Source organism: Emys orbicularis, chromosome 5 (genome assembly GCF_028017835.1).
Source record: "Emys orbicularis isolate rEmyOrb1 chromosome 5, rEmyOrb1.hap1, whole genome shotgun sequence".
NCBI lineage: Eukaryota > Metazoa > Chordata > Testudines > Emydidae > Emys > Emys orbicularis.
The window spans coordinates 114,591,199-114,614,506 of record NC_088687.1 but is presented as its reverse complement, the minus strand read 5'-3'; the positions used below and the strand labels follow the sequence as shown (position 1 = coordinate 114,614,506).

The following is a 23,308-nucleotide window of genomic DNA, read 5'->3' as shown; positions in this document are numbered from 1 at the left end:
CATGATGGGCATTGTGGGACACCTCCTAGAGGCCACTTAGAGCAACTTAAGCAAGCGCATTGTCTACACTGACACTGTGTTGCTCTAACTTTGTCACGAAAATCATTGATGTGGTTTTATTGTGTCGGCACAGCAGGAGAGTTAAATTGGCGGGAGGAGCATTGTTATGTGTACACCTCCACTATTTTGTTGATGAAACCTGACATTTGTCAACAAAACTGTGTAGTGTAGACAAGGCCTAAGCCTACAGTTAAAGCAGCACAATGTTTGTGTTCAAACAAACCCCAAGTCTATTAATATTTGTAAGGCACTTTGATGGAACATGGCAAAGTCGCTGGCTGACTGATATAACATGGGTATTTCTTTTGAAGAAAAATAGGAATTCACAACTCAATATGTATTTTTATACAAACATTGGCTTTGTGATTTAATAACTGTTTAGGGTTCATTTTAAAAAGGAAAAACTTACTATACAGTGAATTAATTTCGTGTTTCCACCCCATAATATTATAGTTCACTCTAGTTTCACTTAACCTGCAATGAAGGGCCCCTTCCACTACTCACCCTTTTTCTGAGCTTCTGTAATTAAGTCTCACAGGGAATCACCACAGGTTATGTAGGAGTTTCCTCAGCAAGCTGCTATCCTTCCAGCTATTCCCACCAGCTTCCTTTTGTCATATGACCCATTGCTAGACTTCCTCTCAGCACACAGCTTTTCCTACTAGCTCTGCTCCCCCCACCACAGGCTACCCTCATAGCTCCCAGCAGGCCTGGGTTTCATGCTCTGAGAGGTAGATCAGGCACCGGTGAGACTGAGCCCAAACTCCCTTAAAGGGACCAGCCCACCCTGTGACACAAATTAACAGGGGGGTTCCTTGAGTATTATATGGATGTGGATGGTCATTCCCCAGTGAGAATTTTGTTACATTATATTTATTTTAAAAGCTATCCCCCCTTTCTCTTCTTCCCATTTTCCTCCTCGCTTTGCATCTCCCACCATTCCTTCTCCCTTCACCAAAACTCTTCAAGAAGGCTTTTTGTCTCATTTCAAATTCCCCGCCTCCATATCATTTTTGAGTAACTATGAATGAGACAGTACAACTATCGATCTACTCTCAGCTCACACTTTATGGCTTTCTTGATATGGGCTTCATTCATTCACATTCCTCCCTTGTCTCCACACACACTTCTATCTCCATTTTCCACCATGTGAGCTCAGTATAAAAAAGCTATACAGACAGATTAATGTAAAACCAGCTCATTTAAATGTCACAGATAAAAATCTATGAAACATTTGTAGTGTAAACTGTCTGAAAAGAAATGGGAATTGTTTTCAAAGGGACGCTGTTTAGATTAAAGCTTTAATCTAAATTCTGATTTTCTAAATGGCTCCCTGCTGTTTAATCAAAGGAAACAATAGGACAGATTTTTTTTCTTTTAATATTGCGTTGCTGGGATGGCTTTATTCATCAAAATTAAAGATGCACTTCATCTAATTTATGAATTCCCTGTATAACTAGTGATGATCTCAGTAAAAATATTCAGGAACCTTAAGTGAAGCACTTCCAATTTCTGTATAAATGCACTGTAAGCTCTGAGGGAAGGAAAAGAAAAACAACTCCCCTGCTATATATAAGAGAATGAGAGAGAGAGAACAAGACAGGGTCAGCTTCTCTGGTGGTGTTCTGATCTACATCAGCAGAGTGTTGCCTAGCTACTGCCTTGGAGGGAGTGTGATTAGGGAAATATATGCTTGCCCAGAAATTTCCTTTCTTCAATAGCAAAGTCTACAGATCTCTAAGGGATTTCCCTGAGTTTTAAAAATTCCTCCACCAAAAGTCTACTCTTATGTTATGAGAGTGTCAGGGTCTGACTACACCAAGCACAATGCTTTCACATTAATTAAGATGGAACATTCCTCCCTGGGACCTATAGTCTCCACAGGCCACATCATCTGTATAAAAGATGAGGACAGCTGCAACCTACTTATTTTATGTTATGTTCACAGCATACATAGATGTTAGATAAAAACATCAACATTCTTGCTGGAAGACTGCAACATAACACCACTTTATTTCTTAGAATTCAGACGGATAACACACATGAACCCAAAAAACAGAGAGAGAGGAAACAGGCTGCTCCCTAAGGCAGTGAGGTACAACTCGCTTCACCTTGCTTTTTTCACTCTTTTCAGACTGCCTGTCTGTTAGCTGATGCAGATGACATAGATCAGAGCCTCCTAACCTGCAAGCAGGACCAGAAAATCCTTCACATTTAAAATAGGGATGCTAATTTTGGTTGGATGTATTCCTGGAGGTTTCATCACATGACGTCATCTTTAATTAAAGATTAATCTTTCATTCCTGGAGGCTACCGGACAATCCTAGAGGGCTGACAACCCTAATTTAAAGTGATTGCTTGTCATTTTACACCACTTTCCAATACACCATATTTTATTAATGGCCTTTGTCTCCTAAGAAGTGGTCAATTTGGCTGGGCAAAGTTTTGGCTAAACAAGGACTAAATGTTCATAATTAACTGTTCATTTAAAGCTGTTAACTATAGAAGAATTCCAGGCTGTTTATCAAATTCCCCAAATCCTACTCTAACAGTATTTAAAATTAGGAAATATTTTTTAAAAAGGAAAATGAGAAGAATATGGTCCTATGAGGGTTTTGATGATTTGTTGAGTTTTCTGGAATACTGTACTGTATTCTGTGATAATTATTTGGAGCCAGATTTTTAATAGGCATTTAGGTATCTTAAGTGGAAGATAGGCACCTAGTGGAATTTTCAAAGTGCCTAGGTGCCTACCTTTTAAAAATCTGGCCCTTTGTAGCTAAATATTAACACATGCCAATGATTACCCAGTATTGATAACGTGGCAAATCAGTTCTCGCTCTCGCTCTGTACTTAGAACTGCTTACTGAGATGCACTAGCTCATATATTTGAAGTATAACAATGGCCTTGCCTCTGGGATGTACACTGCTCAGTAATTGTTAGATAGCTATGGAAAAGGGCTTACATGTCTGTGCAGAGCATGAGAATAATGCCTTGCATTTCTCTCCGTTACTACTGAAGAATGGGTAACTTCATCTCTATGCTGAAAATTCACCTACAATACAACTACCTTAAAACCGAACTTGAACTGGGATGTCAGAAAAGGAAGTGGAAATAAATATGTTCTAAATCCAAGAAAATTTCAATTTCCGGTATGTTAACTACCCAAAAGAGCTTTGTAAGATTGAGCTGAACTTATTGGATACTGTAACTGCCAGAGGATTTATGGGGCTATTGGAGATTTTAAGTACTTCTGCAGGAATTTCCCCCAAAATCAATAGCTTATGTGAGATGGTTAAAAAGCATTTTAAAAAGATCCCAAGAGAGCAACTGGCAGAGCATTAAATCTCTGCTCTGCTAGTCCATTTAGTGTAAGAAGAGGACACTGGGGCGAACCTCAAATTTTTACTTTTTCTTCCACTCATTATCAGCAACACATATATTGTCCTGGCAATAGGCGCCGACTCCGTGGGTGCTCCAGGGCTGGAGCAGCCACGGGGAAAAATTAGCGGCAGCCAAGTTCCCCCCCCCCCGCCTCCTTCTCCCCACCCTGCCACCAAGTGTGCCGCGTCCCCGCTCCTCTCCATCCCTCCCTGCCCCCTAACAGCTGTTTGGTGGGACTTCCGGGAGGGAGAGAGAGGAGCGGGGACACGGTGTGCTCAGGGGAGGAGGCGGAGAAGAGGCAGGGCAGGGGCGGGGACTTGGGGAAAGGGGGTGGAATGGGGACGGGAAGGGGTGGGGCTGGGGTGGGAAAAGTGGGGTGGGCCAGGGACTTTGGGGAAGGAGTGGAATGAGGGTGGGGTGAGGGCGGGGCAGGGGCTGGGGGGTCAAGCACCCACCGGGCAGAGGGGAAGTTGGCACCTATGGCTCTGGCTGGTTCAAATCTAATGCCCTACACCTCAAAGGAAGCAACATAAATGCAGTATTTCATATTTGGGGGATGGAAGAAATTAACTCAAAGGGGACACTTGTGAGAAGTAATCATTGACTCAATGGGAAAGGCATGACTTTGTTCCTAAGATGCTATACAAACCAGGCTCCAGTCTGCCCTTCAGCAGGCTCTCCTGCACCGGCGTGGAAACTCACGGAGGTCAATGGCCAATGTGGAGCCAGCTGCAGCAGTGGGGCTTTAAAAGGCAGTTCTATGATGTGCTGCAAAAGCGGACACTGCCAACTAACCTGCAAGGTGGGTCCCTTTTCACAGTTACTCATGGATATAAATGCTGCTTCTTGCATTTGTTCAGGGACTATTAGCTGACAATTATGTTTGTTTAAAAGAACTGAATAGTGAGCTATAGGCATTGATACACTTCATTGACCTGGGATTTTAGGATATTTTGACCTGGATATTAGGAAACACTATTTCACTGGGAGCGTGGTGAAGCACTGGAATGGGTTACCTAGGGAGGTGGTGGAATCTCCATCCTTAGAGGTTTTTAAGGCCCGGCTTGACAAAGCCCTGGCTGGGATGATTTAGTTGGGGTTGGTCCTGCTTTGAGCAGGGGGTTGGACTAGATGACCTCCTGAGGTCTCTTCCAACCCTAATCTTCTATGATTCTGTGATTTCATATAAGTGATAAATTTCCCAGGCAGGGCATGTGAAATGTGACATGCAACTTTCTCTAACAATAATGGGAGTGAGAGAGACAAGATGGGTGAGGTAATGTCCTTTATTGGACCAACTTCTGTTGCTGAGAGAGAGAAGCTTTTGAGCCACACAACTCTTCTTCAAGTCCTGGGACCTGACATGGCTACAACTACACTCCATACAGTAATGAGAGTTGTGAATCTTATTCTCCATGCCTGCGAGAGGGACAGAGGGTGCAGCAGGGTGGTGACCTCAGCCCATGAGGGCCACAAGTTCTGACCCTATCACATGAGCCCAAGGCCCATCACCAAAATCCAAAATAATTTACATCTAGGAAATGTCCATTTTATTCTCTTAACCGCACTGGAAACTGGCCGCGAGTTGTGACGAGTAAGCAACACCACGCCAGTACCTCAGTTAGGTCCCTGTGCATTCCTCCTTAACCCACTGTGGCCTGCAGGTGCTCAGAGGAAGGCAAAAAATTCCCTGGTCCTCTGCCAATTTGCCCCTGGGAGAAAAAATTCCTTCCTGACCTCCTAAACAGGTGATTGGCTAGACTCACAGCATCCGTCAGGCCTATTTCGGATGGATAGGGTGGGATGCTGGAACGGAGCCAAAAGAGGTTCCACATGGCCCTGTGCTGGGTTAAATCCTGAGAGCTGGGGAATGCTGGCCAATCAGCCCACTCTCCCCTAGCTGGCCAATGGGTGCCAGAGACTCCCATGGAAGGAGCTACCTATTTTCACCTGGCAAGTTCCTCTTTCCCTTGCTACTGGGACTGCCCCCCTTTCACCACTGGCCCCATCAATTTCCACCACGTTGATATGGGTGGATGGCATTTCGCATGGAAGGCTAAGCCAATAGAGCAGCTTAGAAATCCAATTTAAACAAAAATATTAAGAAACTGCCACAATTCTATCAAGTCTCCTTATCAGTTTAACTGGTAACTCTCACTTCATGACTGTAGATAAATGCAAAACACTTTCTAGATATAAAACTCAAATGTACGTTTATAGGTTTCTTCCATATGTCACTGGAATCAACCAGCTAAATAACTCACTCACTGTCCAATTGTAGCCACAACCAAGCAAGTGTCTCAAGTTCCAAAGATAATTTAAAGGGAAGGTTTCTCTAGTCTACACTTTTGTAATTGTTTCTGGGATGTTTAGGAGAAATTTAGAAGAGGCAGAGGGAAGAGATAACTTTGAACTGCAGTATGTCCATGAGAGCAAAAACATCCGAGGAGTGGGGATATAACATTTTGATCCCATAAATGAAGACTGGGTATCAAATAGCTTTCTGGTTGCTGTTTTCCTACAATTACTGGCTTCTGCGATTTATCTTGTTTTGAGAACAAATGTGAGTAGATTTAGCTGTGCCTGGTCTGAAAATAACCAGGAGCAAACACAGGATGAACAATTAAAGGAAAGATAGCTCTGCCTAGAAATGCATCAGCAAACAGATGAGCTAGCTTCTCTTCCACTGAGTTATGGTAAAGAGTGTATCCTCAGAGAGTTAATAGGCTGCTCTGTGTTCTGTCTTTTTGGATATAATAATTATATTATTATATTAATAATAATAATAATAATTTCTAGCTGTCCAATGAGAAGGTGTCCCCTTTTGTTATAGGCATTATCGTATATGTGCTCCTCTGTTGGGCCTTAGGTCTGCAAAGCACTTTAACAAATTCTTAGATTGAAGCATGTGAATAGTCCTGTTGACTTAACAGAACTACTCATGTGCTTAAAGTTAACCAGGAGTTTAAATGGTCTTTGGGCCCAATCATACAAAGTGCTGACCTTCTGAGGCCTTGTCTTCATTAGGAAAAAAGGTGTGTTCTTAACTTGAATTTGCCAAGTTGAGTTAACTAACGTAGGATACAATCCTAGATAAGACAACACTAGGGTCCCCTGTAGCCTTTAACTTGACCTGCTAACTTGTTTGAAGCTACCAACTACCTTGTCTTCACCATGGTTTTACTTCAAGGCAAGAACACAGCTTTTTTCCTAGTGACGAAACAGCCTGAGAGCTGCTGTGTAGCCTCAACTCCCACCGTAGTCAGAAGGCATTCAGTACCACATATGGCCAATCTCTTAGACTATGTGCACAACCAGAAAAACAGGCGTGTTCTTACAGTGAGGTAGCTCACACATTGTAAGATCCTAGTGTAGACAGGCCGAGTTGTAGTTTTACCTTGATATGCTAACTATCTATTGTAAAAATCCATACGTTCTTCCTGCTGTATAAACAGCCTTAGAGAATGGCAACGTAAGGTCATTATCTAAACCACCATTAAGATACTTATAGTATTTCACTGTCCACCAATCTATACCAGCTATATGGATGCTGTGATGCTCTCCTGGGCACACAGAGCTATAAGCCATTGTTACACCTCTCTGCCTCAGCAAGAGAGAGCTTTGCTGGAGCTTAAACTGTGTGACAGTTCCCTGACACACCAGTCTGTCTGCCTTGCCAGCAAACTCCTTGAGACTCTGCCAGTCTAAACCTGGCATTGCAGGTGAGATTCAGTTAACCTCAGTTCCTGAGTTCCCAGAGAGTGTCTCCTGCAGTGTCCAATCCCTCTCACTGGACACCTAGCAATTATTAAGTCTGCTGTCTCCAAAGAGACAGAACACACAGCAGCCTATTAACTCACTGAGGATACGCTCTTTGCCTAAATACACAACACTAAGATGGTTTATAGTGAAACGAAGAATAAGTTTATTAATAAAAAACAGATTAAAGTGATACTAAGGAGAGAGAAACAGAAAATGGTTACAACCCACCCCCAAATAAAACACATTGCTAGTGTCCAAGACTTAACTTTAGCAAGCTACAATCTTTGCCTATACAGCTTTCTCATTTATATCAAACAGCAACTCCAGCCCTTCCAGTAGGATGTTTCAACACACACAGAATCAGATTGTGCTGCCCCCTCTGCGATGAATAATTAAGGGGTTCTCTCTCCTTTTTAACAGTCCATAAACCTCTGGCATGTGTTATTTTGAAGTGTATCCCCAGATAAACTTAGTCTCCCCATCTGTTTGTCTCGTCCTGTTGTCTTATCATCCCCCTGTGGACTTGTGTGTAAATGTAACTTCTATCTCTCACATCACCTTGCTCAATTACATTGGAGATACAGTCAAACCAACATCCCTTTCTCTAAGAAAAGCTTTCTTATCAAGTCTGCCTCCAAAACATATTTTAGGAACATATGCCCAGCACACATACATAACTCTTTATGCACCATCCATCCATAACTCACACAATCATATTCATGACCAGCGTGTCACCTGTTATGACACTTACTCAATACACTTTTATAGTACAATAATATTGTATGCAATCTATCAATTCAATTGCTTATTTTGGAGGGGGTTTAGGCCTCCTGTCCTTCCCTTGGGTTATGTAGACCGTCACTATCACAGATAGATAGAAATATTTTGTGCCTTATTTATACCACAGTGTAAAGGAATGCTCAGGACACATAATATAATCCACTGCTGTGCAACCTCTGTTAAAGGATTGCATGAGAATGCAATACCTTAAGAAAGTTAGGCTAAAGGGTGCTGTAGCAACTCCTAACTCAGATACTATTTTTTTTTCTGATTGTAATGTCTGAACCCTAGCAGATATAATACTGCTTAAATAAATGGGTGTTGGAGATGTACAATTTAGAAAGTCACTGAAAAATGGTACTTATGTATAGTATCCAAAACTAAAAGCTAGAATGAGAAAAAAGTTACTGAGACTAGAACCTGTACTTGCCATTTCTTTTCTACATTTAATGGCTCATTTACTTTTAAGCTTTACTACTTTTTATCAATTCTTACATTACAGGCAAAATGTAAGACATTTCAGATAAAAATATTAAATAAGGGGACTTGAAATAGCTTGAATTTGGTCCAAATTTATATTGTAAATCAGCATTTATTTGCCTATTATTAAAAGTTGTCTACAAACTTAATGCAATTGGCTAGGACCAATAAAATGCCATGATGGATAAACAGCAGAGTAAAAGAGAGGTTAAAGGCAAAAAAGGCATCATTTTAAAAATTGGAAGTCAAATCCTGCTGAGGGAAATAAAAAGGAACATAAACTCTGGCAAGTCAAATGTAAAAGTATAAGAAGACTGGCCATGAAAAAATGTGAAGACCAGCTAACTAAGGACACAAACACTAACTGCAAAAAAATTATTGTTGTTATTATTTTTAAGTACATTAGAAGCGGGAAGCTTGCCAAACAGTCAGAGGGGCAACTGGATGATCAAGATGCTAAAGGAACACTCAAGGAAGACAAGGCCATTGTGGAGAAGCTAAATGAATTCTTTGCATCGGTCTTCACAGCAGAGGATATGGGGGAGATCCCCACATCAGAGACATTCTCTTTAAGTGACAAACCTGAGGAACTGTCCCAGATTGAGGGGTCAATAGGAGGAGGTTTGGGAACAAACTGATACATTAAAGTGACAGTAATAAGTCACCATGACTAGATGGTATTCATCCAAGAGTTCTGAAGGAGCCCAAATATGAAATTGCAGAATTACTAACTATTCCAGGGGGAATTCTGCACCACTGCACACGTGCAGAATTTATGTTTCCTACAGATTTTTTTCTCTTCGCAAAATAATACATTCTGCTGGAGAGATGCTGCAATTACACCCTTCAACGACCAGATGCTGCTGTGATGCCAGAAGAGAGGACAGCCAGCTCACGAGCCCAAGCAGCCAGCCGTAGAGAGGGAGAGAACAGAGGTTGCTTTTCTCACAGTGACAGGCCTGCAGGGCCAGGAGAGAGGGGACAGTATATAGGGGGAAAGACAGAGTGGGGCACACGGGGCTGCTGGGGGGGAGGGGTTACATACACTGGGGTTCAGAAGGGCTAGTGGGGGACAGACTGGGGCACTGTAAAAAAAACCCAAAGAAATAGTATTTTTCAATTCACCTAATACAAGTACTGTAGTGCAATCTCTTTATCATGAAAGTTGAACTTACAAATGTAGAATTATGTACAAAAAAACTTGCATTCAATGTAAAATTTTAGAGCCTGCCGTCCCTTCATGCTTCAACCACCATTCCAGAAGATAGGCATCCATCCTGATGACGGGTTCTGCTCGATAACAATGCAAAGCAGTGCGGACCAATGCATGTTCATTTTCATTATCTGAGTCACATGCCACCATCAGAAGGTTGATTTTCTTTTTTGGTGGTTTGGGTTCTGTAGTTTCCATCAGAGTGTTGCTCTTTTAAGACTTCTGAAAGCAAGCTCCACACCTCGTCCCTCTCAGATTTTTGAAGGCACTTCAGATTCTTAAACCTTGGATCGAGTGCTGTGGTTATCTTTAGGAATCTCACATTGGTACCTTCTTTGTGTTTTGTCAAATCTACAGTGAAAGTGTTCTTAAAATGAAAAACATGTGCTGGGTCATCATCCGAGACTGCTTTAACAGGAAATATATGGCAGAATGTGAGTAAAACAGAGCAGGGAACATACAATTCTGTCCCAAGGAATTCAGTCACAAATTTAATTAACACTTATTTTTTTAATGAGCATTATCAGCATGGAAGCATGTCCTCTGGAATGGTGGTCGAAGCATGAAGGGGCATACGAATGTTTAGCATATCTGGCACGTAAATACCTTGCAATGTCAGCTACAAAAGTGCCATGCAAATGCCTGTTCTCACTTTCTGGTGACATTGTAAACAAGAAGCAGGCAGCATTATCTCCCTTAAATGTAAACAAACTTGTTTGTCTTAGCGATTGCCTGAACAAGAAGTAGGACTGAGTGGACTTTTAGGCTCTGAAGTTTTACATTGTTGTGTTTTTTCAGGGCAGTCATGTAACAAAAAAAAATCTACATTTGTAAGTTGCACTCTAATGACAAAGAGATTGCACTACAGTACTTGTATGAGGTTAATTGAAAAACACTATTTCTTTTGTTTATCATTTTTACAGTGCAAATATTTGTAAGCAAAAATAATATACACTTTGATTTCAATTACAACAAGAATACAATATATATGAAAATGCAGAAAAACACCCAAAATATTTAATAAATTTCAATTGGTATTCTATTATTTCACAGTGCAATTAAGAATGGGGCAGCTATCTCCTATGTAAATCCAGCATGGTAGAATCAAAACAATGAAAACCCCATTTACAAATGCGGGGATGAGAAGCCCACAGGAAGAGAAGAACCGTATGAGGTCAGCTTCCTGGTGGACTCAGAAAGCTGAGGGCTTCCTGCCTTCTGAAGTAAGGTCATTGAACTTTGGGAGATATAAGCAAGGATAGAAGCCATCTTTGGCATCCATCTTTGGCATCCATCACTGGACAGACAAGAGACCAGTACTCTTGCCCTCTGAGAAAAATGGGTCCTTCAACCAAGGGCGGGGGGAGATGTCGAAGTCTCTGGCAACTGAATATAGGTGAGGAACCTGCTTAGGGAAGACCTTTCACCTAGGAAGACAAGGGAAGCCAGCACCTTGTACTATTCTGGAAGATCCTGACTGAGGGAAAACCAGCCATGGCTGGGAAGAAAAATGACTGAGAGAAACCATCTTGAACAACGTGTGTGTCTTGCTAGATTAAGTTTTAGACTTTTAGATGCACTTTCACTTTTATTTGCTTGTAACCCTTTCTAATTTTATTGCTCTTACTTAGCATCACTTAATCTATGTCCTAATGTTAATACATTTGTTTTATTTTATTATAAACCAAATCAGTGTGATGTTTATAGGGAAGAGTGTATTCACACTAGTTAAGTTAATAAGCTGTGATACATCTGTGTGTCTTTAAAGGAACGAACAAACCATATTATTTCTCTGAACTGTCCAGGAGAGGGATGGACATTGCAGAGCACATGGTTTTGGAAACATTCGGGACTGGGAATGTGTTGGAGTCACCCTGCAAGTAGTAACCAACGCGGATGGAAGCCAGAGTGAGCTGCTGGGGTCAGAGCTGCTGAACCAGGGCTGTCTAGCACACTGATGCTCAGGGTGTGACCTGCATGCTGGTAGGCTGGTTTGGAGCAGTCCAGGTTGGGAGCTACAGCAGCAGAGCACTGTAAGGCACCCAGGGTTACAGGGCAAGTGGTGACACAATGCCTCACTGGTCTGAACTGCACCCCAGAATATGACACTTACATATTTAGGAACCTAAGTGGCTGATGTTTAGTGGGACCAAGGATTCCTAGCTCCCTTGCCTCTTACATTAATGGAGATATCCTATCTCCTAGAACTGGAAGGGACCTTGAAAGGTCATCGAGTCCAGCCCCCTGCCTTCACTAGCAGGACCAAGTACTGATTTTGCCCCAGATCCCTAAGCGGCCCCCTCAAGGACTGAGCTCACAACCCTGGGTTTAGCAGGCCAATGCTCAAACCCCTGAGCTATCCCTCCCTACATTCTTGGTTCCCATTGAGATGGGAGGGTGCCTTAGGAATCCAAGTTTGGAAAGTCTAGCCTGAGTCTTTAATGCTCACAAAGGGCTTTGAGATCCTTTAAGATGCCTTGAAAGAGATTAACTTTTCCTGTCTACATGGTGATCAGTGTCAATACTGTATGCCCATGAGAAAAAAAAATCATAGCTCTAAAAATATAATCCTAGTTTAGATGTAGTCTCACGCTGCCTCATTTCTGTAGAACATTGAACCCTTCTATGGAGTGCTGAGATCAATAATTATACCTGCCTTACATTTTACCAGGAAGCTAGAACTTAGATGGCTAACACATAGGCTACACCTAAAACTTAGGTCGACCTAGCTACATTGCTCAGAGCCGTGAAAAACTTCATAACCTGTGCGAAGTAGTTAAGTCGACCTAACCCCTACTGTAGATGCATCTAGGTCAACAGAAGAATTCATCTGTTGGCCTACCTACCACCTCTCGAGGGGTGGATTTACAGCAGGATACAGCAGGGTTTCTCAAACTGGGGGTCGTGACCCTTCAGGTGGTCGCAAGGTGGTTACAAGGGGGTTGTGAGCTGTCTATTCGGCGGGGCTGACATTCACGAGCCCTTATTAAATTAAATTAACCCCCCCATTTTTAATTTATAGAGGGGGCACAGTCAGAGGCTTGCTGTGTGAAAGGGGTCACCAATACAAAAAGTTTGAAAACCACTGTACTACAGTGATAGGAAAAAATTAGGGCTGTCGATTCATTGCAGGTAACTCATATGATTAACTCAAAAATTAATTGCAATTAAAAAAATTAATTGCAGTTTTAATCGCACTATTAAACAATAGAATACCAAATGACATTTATTAAATATTTCTGGATATATTTCTACATTTTCAAATATTTTGATTTCAAGTACAACACAGAATACAAAGTGTACAGTGATCACTTTATATTGTTATTTTTATTACAAATATTTGCACTGTAAAAATGATAAACAAAAGAAATAGTATTTCTCAATTCACCTCATACAAGTACTATAGTGCGATATCTTTATCATGAAAGGTGCAATTTACAAATGTAGATTTTTTTTAGTTACATAACTGCACTCAAAAACAAAACAATGTAAAACTTTAGAGCCTACAAGTCCACTCAGTCCTACTTCTTGTTCAGCCAATCGCTAAGAGAAACAAGTTTGTTTACATTTGCAGGAGATAATGCTGCCCGCTTCTTATTTACAATGTCACCAGAAAGTGAGAACAAGTGTTTGCATGGCACTTTTGTAGCCGACATTGCAAGGTATTTATGTGCCAGATATGCTAAACATTCATATGCCTCTTCATGCTTCGGCCACCATTCCAGAGAACATGCTTCAATGCCGATGATGCTCGTTAAAAAAAAATGTGTTAATTAAATTTGTGACTAAACTCCTTGGGGAAGAATTGTATATCTCCTGCTCTGTTTTACCCACATTCTGCCATATATTTCATGTTATAGCAGTCTTGGATCATGACCCAGCATAAGTTCATTTTAAGAACACTTTCACTGCAGATTTGACAAAATGCAAAGAAGGTACCAATGTGAGATTTCCAAAGATAGCTACAGCACTCGAGCCAAGGTATAAGAATCTGAAGTGCCTTCCAAAATCTGAAAGGGAGAAGCTGTGGAGCATGCTGTCAGTAGTCTTAAAAGAGCAACACTCTGATGCAGAAACTACAGAACCCAAACCACCAAAAATGAAAATCAACCTTCTGCTGGTGGCATCTGACTCAGATAATGAAAATGAACATGCGTCGGTCCGCCCTGCTCTGGATCGTTATCAAGCAGAACCCATCATCAGTATGGACGCATGCCCTCTGGAAAGATGGTTGAAGCACAAAGGGACATATGAATCTTTAGCGCACTTGGCACATAAATATCTTGCGACACCGGCTACAACAGTGCCATGTGAATGTCTGTTCTTACTTTCAGGTGACATTATAAACACGAAGCAGGCAGCATTATCTCTTGCAAATGTAAACAAACTTGTTTGTGTGAGTGATTAGCTGAATAAGAAATAGGACTGAGTGGACTTGTAGGCTCTAACATTTTACATTGTTTTATTTTTGAATGCAGTTTTTTTTTGTACATAATTCTACATTTGTAAATTCAACTTTCATGATAAAGAGATTACACTACAGTACTTGTATTAGGTGAATTGAAAGATACAATTTCTTTTGTTTTTTTACAGTGCAAGTATTTGTAATAGAAATAAATATAAAGTGAGCACTGTACACTTTGTATTTTGTGTTGTAATTGAAATCAATATATTTGAAAATGTAGAAAACATCCAAAATATTTAAATAAATGGTATTCTATTATTGTTTAACAGTGCGATTAATTGCGATTAATTTTTTTAATCACGTAATTAATTGCTATTAATATTTTTAATTGCTTGACAGCCCTAAAAGACCTCTTCCAATTGCTGTAAGTGTCTACAGTACAGAGCTACAGCAGCATAGCTTCATCGCTGCCATAGGCGGCCGGTATAATAGACCAGGGGAGGCTAAACTTCTCCTGGCGCAGCCATTGCCTCCGGACGCTGGGTTGCGGGTTTTTGCGGTTTGCACGAGCTAGGAGTGGGCTTCTGCCGGAGGAAATTTTTGCTTATTATTATGCACCATGCAGGTTCCTGGGTGGCTGAGAAGGCAGTATCTGCTCCTCAGCTTCCTGGGTTTCCTGCTGGGCAGCTCAGGGTCTCGGGAAGGGAGACGCGGCGCAGTGTATTTCCCATTCGGCAGCTGGGGCTGGCCCGGAGCTCCTCCGGCCGTGGGCAGGAGGTGCGGGTGGGAGCTCGGGACTCCGGCTGCTGGGCTGGGTGGCATTCGGGGCTCCGGCAGGCAGAGGGATGGGGCCTCAGATGGAAGGGGCGGAGCCAGAGGGCTAGCCTCCCCTAAGGGGGAGTCCAACCGCTGCCCATCGATTCGCTGCAGCTGTGTCACTAATGCTTGTAGTACAGACACACCCTAAGACTCCTTTTTTAACTGATGTAGGATGCCAATGAAGGGAGTGCTTAAGCAAAGTAAGGCCCCCATTCAGAAAGGCACTTAAGCATGTCCTTACATTTAAGCATGTGACTAGTAGTCCCACTGACTTCAACACACATAACATTCCCCTAGGCCAATTTTCTCTACTGACTAACACAGTCCACGTAACTGAACAGCCAAACAAAAAACAATGTACATGTTGCACAGATGGCTAACAATCACTAGACACACAGGGTCAGATGGATCCCTGGGGGAAATGAGTTCCAGAGGGGCAAACAACCCCAACTGAGAATATTCTGCCATCAGCCTCCAGGAGTTCAACCCTGGGAAAATACAGCAGAAGGATGAAAAGACCGTGTTGTGGTTAAAGCACTGGGCTGGCACTCACCTCACTAATGGCTTTTTGCTTACCTGATAATATCATTACATATTTTAGTAGGATATCTTATGCATGCCAGGCTCTGCTCAAGAGACTAAAGTCTGGAATAGACTGAGACCCACTGGTATGGCTGCAAGGAGAAGTTTGCATATAATGAATATCTGTAGAATGGCTAGTTCTTGCCAGCCATGTCAGAATCTCCTTTTAAATGAAAGTTGATCCATTTTCCTCATTGCTGTTCTCTGAAAGCTCATTTGTATTTCTCAAGTTGTCTTAAATAAAAGGGACAATCCTGAGAAGTGCTGAGCACCTGCAACTCCTCTTGTAGTCAATTGCAGTTACAGAGTACAATTACAGAGCTGTGGGTACTCTGTACTTCTCAGGATTGGGCCCAAAGGTTTTAATGAAAATTGCCATTTCATTCTAAGTTGAATGTTATTGTGATACAGAGCAGAAATACAAAGAGTTGGCAAGCACAATACAGACAGTAAGCCAGGGCTGTAGTATTATTCTCACTAGGTTGGGTCCAATACAGAAAGCTAAGTTTAATTACTAATACATAGTTGACCAAATTCCGCCCTCAACTCCAGACATCAAAGTCCACTGATTTTAAATCCCTATTGATTTGAATCCATTGGGGTTGCATAGGTATGTATCTGAGAGCAGAAGTGGTCTTTGTATCAGTCAAGCACAACTACAACTGTGTGAAAGCTGGCAGTTTCCATTTTACAACATGCACTTTGTGAGTTCACATGCCCAGTGTTTTGTTTTCAGAACTCAAACTCAAAGAAAAAATCAGCTGAAACTGCTAATTTTACCTTGTTTTAGGCTTACCTAGTTTCCACCAACCCCATAGATCTCCCCAGGTCCCAAGGTCCACTTGAAACTTGGATGCAGTTTGCCGCAAGGTTTGTGATTTTGGCAAACTGGGCCCAAATTTCAGGTTTGCGTGGATTTCATAGTTTTATACAGACTTAATAAAAATCCATTGAGCAAGTGTTTGTTTTTCTGCCTTCCCTTTCTAGGACACAAATCTGAGGCATCCAAACACCCACTAGGAATACTTTACACAAATATCGGTGTACACACATAGTATTGCCAACACCAAGCATTCCTAGGTCCTGAGTCAAACCCTCCAAAAGTCTTGAGTTTTATCAAAAACAATCTCATGATTGTAAAAACAACCAACCAAAATTTTTGAAACTTTAGGGTTCATGTTTTTAAGCTTCGCTCTGGAACCAGGACAACTAGAAACTTCATTTTAATTAACAAAAAAAAGTAGAGATTCTCACATGATCCAGGAGTTGGAACAACATCAGATATGCAATAAAAATCATGAGAGTTGGTAACAATGTGAGGTTTGCCACCCTTTCAGTGTTGTATTGACAAAGAGACTTCTTCACATCATAGGCATATATCAAGCATAGGAAGCTGGAGGTCCAGCTAAACTCTCAAGTAGTGAGAAAGTACCTGTCGTTACTGGTTGTTTAAAATTTGAGGGGACTGATGTATTGAAAACAATGATTTTTGTTTTGTTTTGTTTTGTTTTGTTTTGTTTTGTTTTGTGGGAAGCAAATCAATCTACAGCTTTCTGTACCAAGATATGAATATATTTTCTACAGTGAAGCTCTATTTAGCCACTTGCTCCATCTATGCCGTAAGCAGGGCTGGCTTGCGAACTCTTTAGATTCTGGTACTTCAAACTCATACAACTCTATTATGCAGTATTTAAAATGAAATTAGTCATCTTCCCACAGCCAAACTGATGTTCTCTTACATTACTTACAGATAGTTATTAATAACCACTGCTAATACTATCTGACATTTATATTGCACCTTTCATCCCAAAGGCTTTTCTATGCTTTACAAGCTACGTACATACTGGCAACCTCAGCCCCTTCCATGCAAAAATGCACTTGGCTGAAAGTAGAAAAGCTATGCCATAATCTCCCTCCTTGTGAGCAGAATTAGCAGTGATACTATTTGTAAGTATGGGACAGGCGGGTCTAGGGCCTCCCCACAAGATTAAAGGCCCATCCCCTCAACTAAGGGGGAGATGAACCACTAGGCCCAGTCCACAAGTTAATACCGGTATGTGGGACAATGAACGAAAAAACAGGAACGGGAGTGAGGTACAAGGTTAAAAATGAGGGAGCCTGAAGGGGACACTGAGCAGAGAACCCTAGACCATGTCCACTGCTCCTCAAAGGTGTCTAAGGCATCAGTGGACACTGCCTAGAGGAAATCTGCCTGGAGACATGATTGGATGGGGGACTGGAAATAGTCCCTAAAGTCAGAGTAACCCCCTCTCTAGCTTCCTCCTCCTCATGTGATAGATGGCCATTTTTGCCAGTGCCAGGAGGATGTTGGTGAGGAGGTCCTGAGACTTTGTGGGGCCATGGATGGGGTGCACATGAATCAGGAGATGTGAGAAAATGTTCAGCCAGAACCTCTTAGGTTATGGAGGAGCTGGAAGTGGGGCTGCAACCCCAATACACCCCCTCCCCATCACTGAAATACTGACACCCCTGGGGTGGAAGGTGGCAGCTCTTTAACCACATATAGCAACATTATACATTAGTTTCAGGTTAGAGGTGGAGATGAATACTATATCCAGTTGAAATTGAAAGGGGGAATTTACTGTAATGTAATTTTCCAGACTGGAATTTGGCCAGGAGAAGAGGACCAGTCAAAGGGGCATCTTTTTAGTTGCTAGGCCAAAATCTGACCTACTTAGACAGATTTTCCAAACAGAAGCCAAAATTTTCAGCTGGCCTCACTCTGGGCTCTGAATTGCATGTGAGATGTTGCCTGCTGAAATTCTGAGGCCACTTTTTGAAAAATTGGACCTTTTATGAAGCCTTCTAGGGTTTTGTTGTGTTTATTTAATTTAACATTGCTGCGTCAAGAATTTAAAAAACAAAATGGCAAGAGACTTCAGCCCAAACCCTGCAATGATCTCTGCATAGGTATAGCCTTAATAAGTATCTCATTGCAATAAAAAAAAGTGCATAAGAGCCACATCCTATAATTGTATGAATTTACTCTTCAGACGTATTTTTATGAGCTTTAGGGATAAATCGTCTCAGTTTTAGATGATGAAGCAGTATCCAGAGGATGAATCCCATCAAAGGCAAAGAAATCATCCCAACCTTCCCATGAATGCAGTGGTGGAATTCTAACAAAGAGCTCTGAAAAGCCTCACATATCACTGGCTAAGAACTTCAGTGGCAGGAAGGAATTTGCACTCAGGTGAATTTTTACCCACAATGAATAAGAAGAGAACCAGATTTATTTTTCCTAGTCCAGAGAGAAACTTTACAAAATACTGTTGCTGTATTTTGGGACAGAATGAAAGATTTTCTCTCAACATTTATTTGGAATTAAAGATGCTTTAAAGCAAAATTTTGATATGACTTAAATGCTTGTGGAAGGCAGTGTGCTGAAAGCTTTAGAGAATGAAACCCTCTATTTATCCACAGAGAGTTTCAGCAGTATGTTTCGCCACTCTGCTGCACAAATATGCCTCAGGTCTGATCTGGCAGGATCACCTGAAAGGTTGAGTTGGTGATCCTATGAACTCCTGGTGCTGTAAACAATCAAATCTCACTTTTTAAAAATAAAACTAAGTAATAACCTTACTATTGTTTTTCAAATTGAAAAAATGACAAGAACTTGAAAATTAGCTTTTGAATGTGATCCTTATGGATCAACTACTTCAGTACACCCTGTGGGGTGTGCCATGGAACAGAAACTAGAGTAGGTGTAAGAGGTTGCTGCTATTCTGAGTCTTCAGCCAAAGATAAAGTGGACCAATGATGGTGGCTGAACTAGTAGGTAGAAAATGAGGAGCCATTTAAATTAATCTTCCAGTCACCTTTTGTGCATGCGTAGTTGTGGGGCGAGGGAGCAGCAATGTCAGGGATAAATAAAAAATGAACATGATTAAACAAGTCATAACCTTACACGCTGATTATTTCTAGGTACTTATATGGGCCTCATCCCTGTTGTGTCTGAGTACCTCCTAGGTAATGAAATGCTACAGATATGTGGACAAGTAGTTTAAGTTTACTATAGGATCAAAATGTGCATTCATGTGCAAAAATGTGCATTCATGTGTGTATATAAAATAAGTAGAAATAACCATTACTATACACATGCACAAACACAAAACACTTGTGTATATCTGTGTGGACAGCATACATACAACACACACTCCATATTTGTCATTATTTAGGGATGACTGAAGAAGTCACCAGTAGCAAAATACAGTATCCCTGCCCAGTGAACATTTATATTTTAATGATTTCCTACTGTTTCATGTTCATACCGTATTTGTACACGTGGCAATTTAAACTGAAGTTAGTACTTTTTAATTAATAATGAAGGGAGTGGAGGTTATTAGATAGATTAATGGACTATGTGCAGTCATGTCTCCATGGATTGTGTTGAGTTTGCATAATATGTAGAAATAGAGCACATAAACCTGGGCTGGAAGTAGTTTTTTTTTTCTTTCATTGACACAGTGCAGAGTACAAATAGCTTGAAGGACAGTTACTACTGCTACAGGGTTTGGGGCTTTTTAAAAACTTTTACATGCTGTAGGAAGTAGCCAGGCTAAACCACTGATTTACCTGTGTAACTCAGGATTAACTGACAGGCTCTACTGAGATATGTAAGCGCCCAGTGAGGTAGTTTAGTGACTTTAGTCCACTCTGACTCCCAGTACCTATCCTTTGCTAATTGAATCTATTTTTTTATTTTCGCAAACATACCTGATACATGTAGCTATGCAGCATATGCTATAAGCAGTATTGCATTCCACACAGCAAAGTGATTAGACTTGTAGGCAGTATTACTTCAGAACCAGTAAAAGGCAAACAAACTCTGATCCTTAAGGATTTAAGCTAAAAGCAGGATAATATCCTCCCGTCTACCCGACGTAACTTCAGAGAATTACAGCTCTCTCCTCGTTGTTATAATTAGGGCATGCTGTGCGCTGCGACTTGAGCGTTAGCCGCAGAGGCAACAAGCAATCTAGTGAGGTTGATTTCTAGCACCCCGAGGGAAAGCGTTTTGAAATGAAGTTTCTGCACATAGATCCCCCAGGTATTTCCTTATGAGATAAGCTAAACATACTTCCTCTCCTCTTTTTTTGGAGGGGAGGGGGGGTCATCATGAGAGGAAATTTCCAAGAAGCCACCCCCGACCCCCTCGCCCGAAAGGCGCTGAATGAACAGCAAGATTTACCTTGGTGAGCTGGGCAATCTTCTTGCACATTTTCAGCTGGAGTTCCTGGTTGTATTCCTCTGTCGAGCTGCAGTGAGCGGCTTTAGCTTCATTGCAAGTCCCGGGCTGATGAATCTTGTTTATGCCAGAGGCCATCAGACATGAAATAGTTTAATCTCTCTGTAAAACCAGATGTAGGGGGGGGGGGAGTTTGCTCTAAGTACTGTACTGCAATTCTGGCACCACCAATCCTCCCCCCCTTCCCGTGTGTTGCGCACACACAGTCCAGTAGCACTAGAGGAACTTCAGCCCCTAAACAGGGCAGCCAGAGCAGCTGCCCCCCTCCTGTCTATGCAGATGTCCCGGTGCTTCAGCAGAACACCCAAGCGAGGAGCAGGCAGACAACATGTGCTCCTCCTGCTCAGGGTGGTTTTTTTTTTTTTTTTTTATTCTTTCTCTCCAAATGGTTGAGCTTCCGCCACGAGAAGATGCCAATGGCTGGATGCTACAAATTCCCCAGAGGAGACGCTGAGCCAGCCTTACAGCCAGCAGCACAGGCATTGCTGGAGATAGATTATAGAGGCGGTCTGCAGACTAAATCGTACCACTTGCTTGGCGATGGCAGGGGGCACGGGCGGGTGCCTTTGCCACCTTGTTGAAGGCTCTGTTGTTTTACGGCTCATCTCCATGGTGCATCAGCAAAGCGAAGTACTTCGCGAATCTTGTCAGTTTCCCTTTGCTCCTCCACTCCCACGTGGACTGGAGCAGCCCCTTCCAGCCAGGGAGCATGTAGGGGGAAAGTTGAGCAAGTTTGGGTGGGAAGGACCCTGGCAATCGCTCTGCTTATTACGCAGAATTGATCAGTTTTCCTTTGGTGCATCAAGTGCAGAAACTCTCTACACACTGGTAGGCTGCAGGAGAGGCACAGTGCCTAGGTTCCAGGTCCTTTTCTCTCCATCTGCAGCCCTGGCTCCCGTGCAGGGTGCTTAGGCTTCAGAGTCTAAAGGAGACTGCAGAAGAGGCATGGGAAAGAAGGGTGTGAAAGAAAGACAAAGTGGCACAAAAGGTTAACTATGCTAGGAAGGGGAAATGATTGAGAAGGGGGAGAGGAGGAGAGGGCCGGTAAGGAGTGAAGATAAGGTAAGGGGATAATGCTACAAAAGCAACGGGAAGTATTTAAAAAAAGGAGGTGGGGAGAGGGAAGGAAGAAGAAAAATCGGGAGAAGTCAGAAGAAACGCAAGGAGAAGGAAAGAGAGAAGGATGAAAAGGCAAACAGGGAAAGACACTCCAGACCCCAGGCTTTAGAGCATCCTCTGAACTTCAGCCAGTGCAAAAGATTCCAAAGGTGGAGGCAGCAGGCCCCTGGTAGTCCGGGACTCCTGCATCTCCCAGGTGGCTGTGCCTGCCTTCAGGGGACGCTGTGCTGCTCCTTCTCCCTGCAAGAGTCTCAACCGCTTCACTCCCCCGGAAACTAGGGGGGAGACACCAGGTGCCGCAGTTAGTGGGTGGTGGGGAAGGGGAGACCTCGCCCAGGGGGATTAGAAATGGGTGGAGTGTGAGTGAAGAGTAGAAGAAAAGGCAGCCCCAGGTAAGTGAAAAAGCAGGGAGAAGACAGAGATCCGTGGGAGCATAGGTGGTGAGTTATATGGGCCCGTGGTGCCCGTGCTCTACCAATATTTAAGAACGTTAAATATGCATATGACTTTTTTTCCACACATTTATTTTATAAATAAATTTCAACTAAACAAAGTTCAACATTTATTCTGTTACACTTCAAAATAACGATAGTATTGTTTCTTAATATTAGGCATACTGATGTTGGTTGTTGCAAGAAGCCTAATCTTCAGTGTATTAGAAAAATGTATTATAGCCTAGAAAATCATTGCTCAAGTTTCTAATTGGAAAAATGTTAGCCCGTCCTTTTTGTTAGAGGTGATCTTCCCTTTGCTTCAATAGTGTAGGACTGAGCCCATATTGTGTAATCAGGCATTCAGCTCAAATAAAAATCAGTCATTCTTGTTAAACTTGTATATATAGTACATCTATAACAGTACTAGGGTTGCCAACCCTCTAGGATTGTCCTGTAGTCTCCAGAAATTAAAGATTAATCTTTAATTAAAGATAATGTCATGTGATGAAACCTTCAGGAATTCATCCAACCAAAGTTGGCAACCCTAACCAGTACATATTTTGTTTTCTCCATATAGGTTCTGATCCAAATTTCACTGAAGTCAACAGGAGTCTTTCCATTGACTTAAGTGGACTTTGGATTGGGCCTCATCCCTGTTGTGTCTGAGTACCTCCTGGCTACTTCTAGGGGAGGGAGAGCATCAAAATATGGCCTCCCTTTCCAAAACATTTTTGAAATGTTTTTTCCTCCCTCTACCAAAAAGTGAAGGGTTCAGAACAAAACCTGCATGCAGAATAAGTAAACCTACCTAGTTCTCATCTGGAATTCTTGTACAACAATAACATAGCAGTGACAAGCTGTTCTGCTAACATAACAGCACTTGGTCATATTACCCATTTATTCTATATGAGTGACTCAGAGGTCAGAAACACTCCTCCATAACTGGTGAGTCAATAGCAATAAATCTTTCAAAGACACTCTAAATCAATGCTATCAGGAT

At 42.0% G+C, this 23,308-nt stretch overlaps 1 protein-coding gene across 1 annotated transcript in view; it reads right to left on the bottom strand.

Annotated features, from left to right (window-relative positions):
- Nucleotides 1-20,833, bottom strand: part of FAM184B (family with sequence similarity 184 member B) — a 96,372-nt gene extending 75,539 nt beyond the window's left edge. The window contains exon 1 of the mRNA XM_065404617.1: nt 20,699-20,833. Within this exon, the coding sequence (XP_065260689.1) occupies nt 20,699-20,833 (135 nt within the window). The remainder of the gene's footprint in view (nt 1-20,698) is intronic.
- Between the last annotated feature and the right edge of the window lie 2,475 nt (nt 20,834-23,308).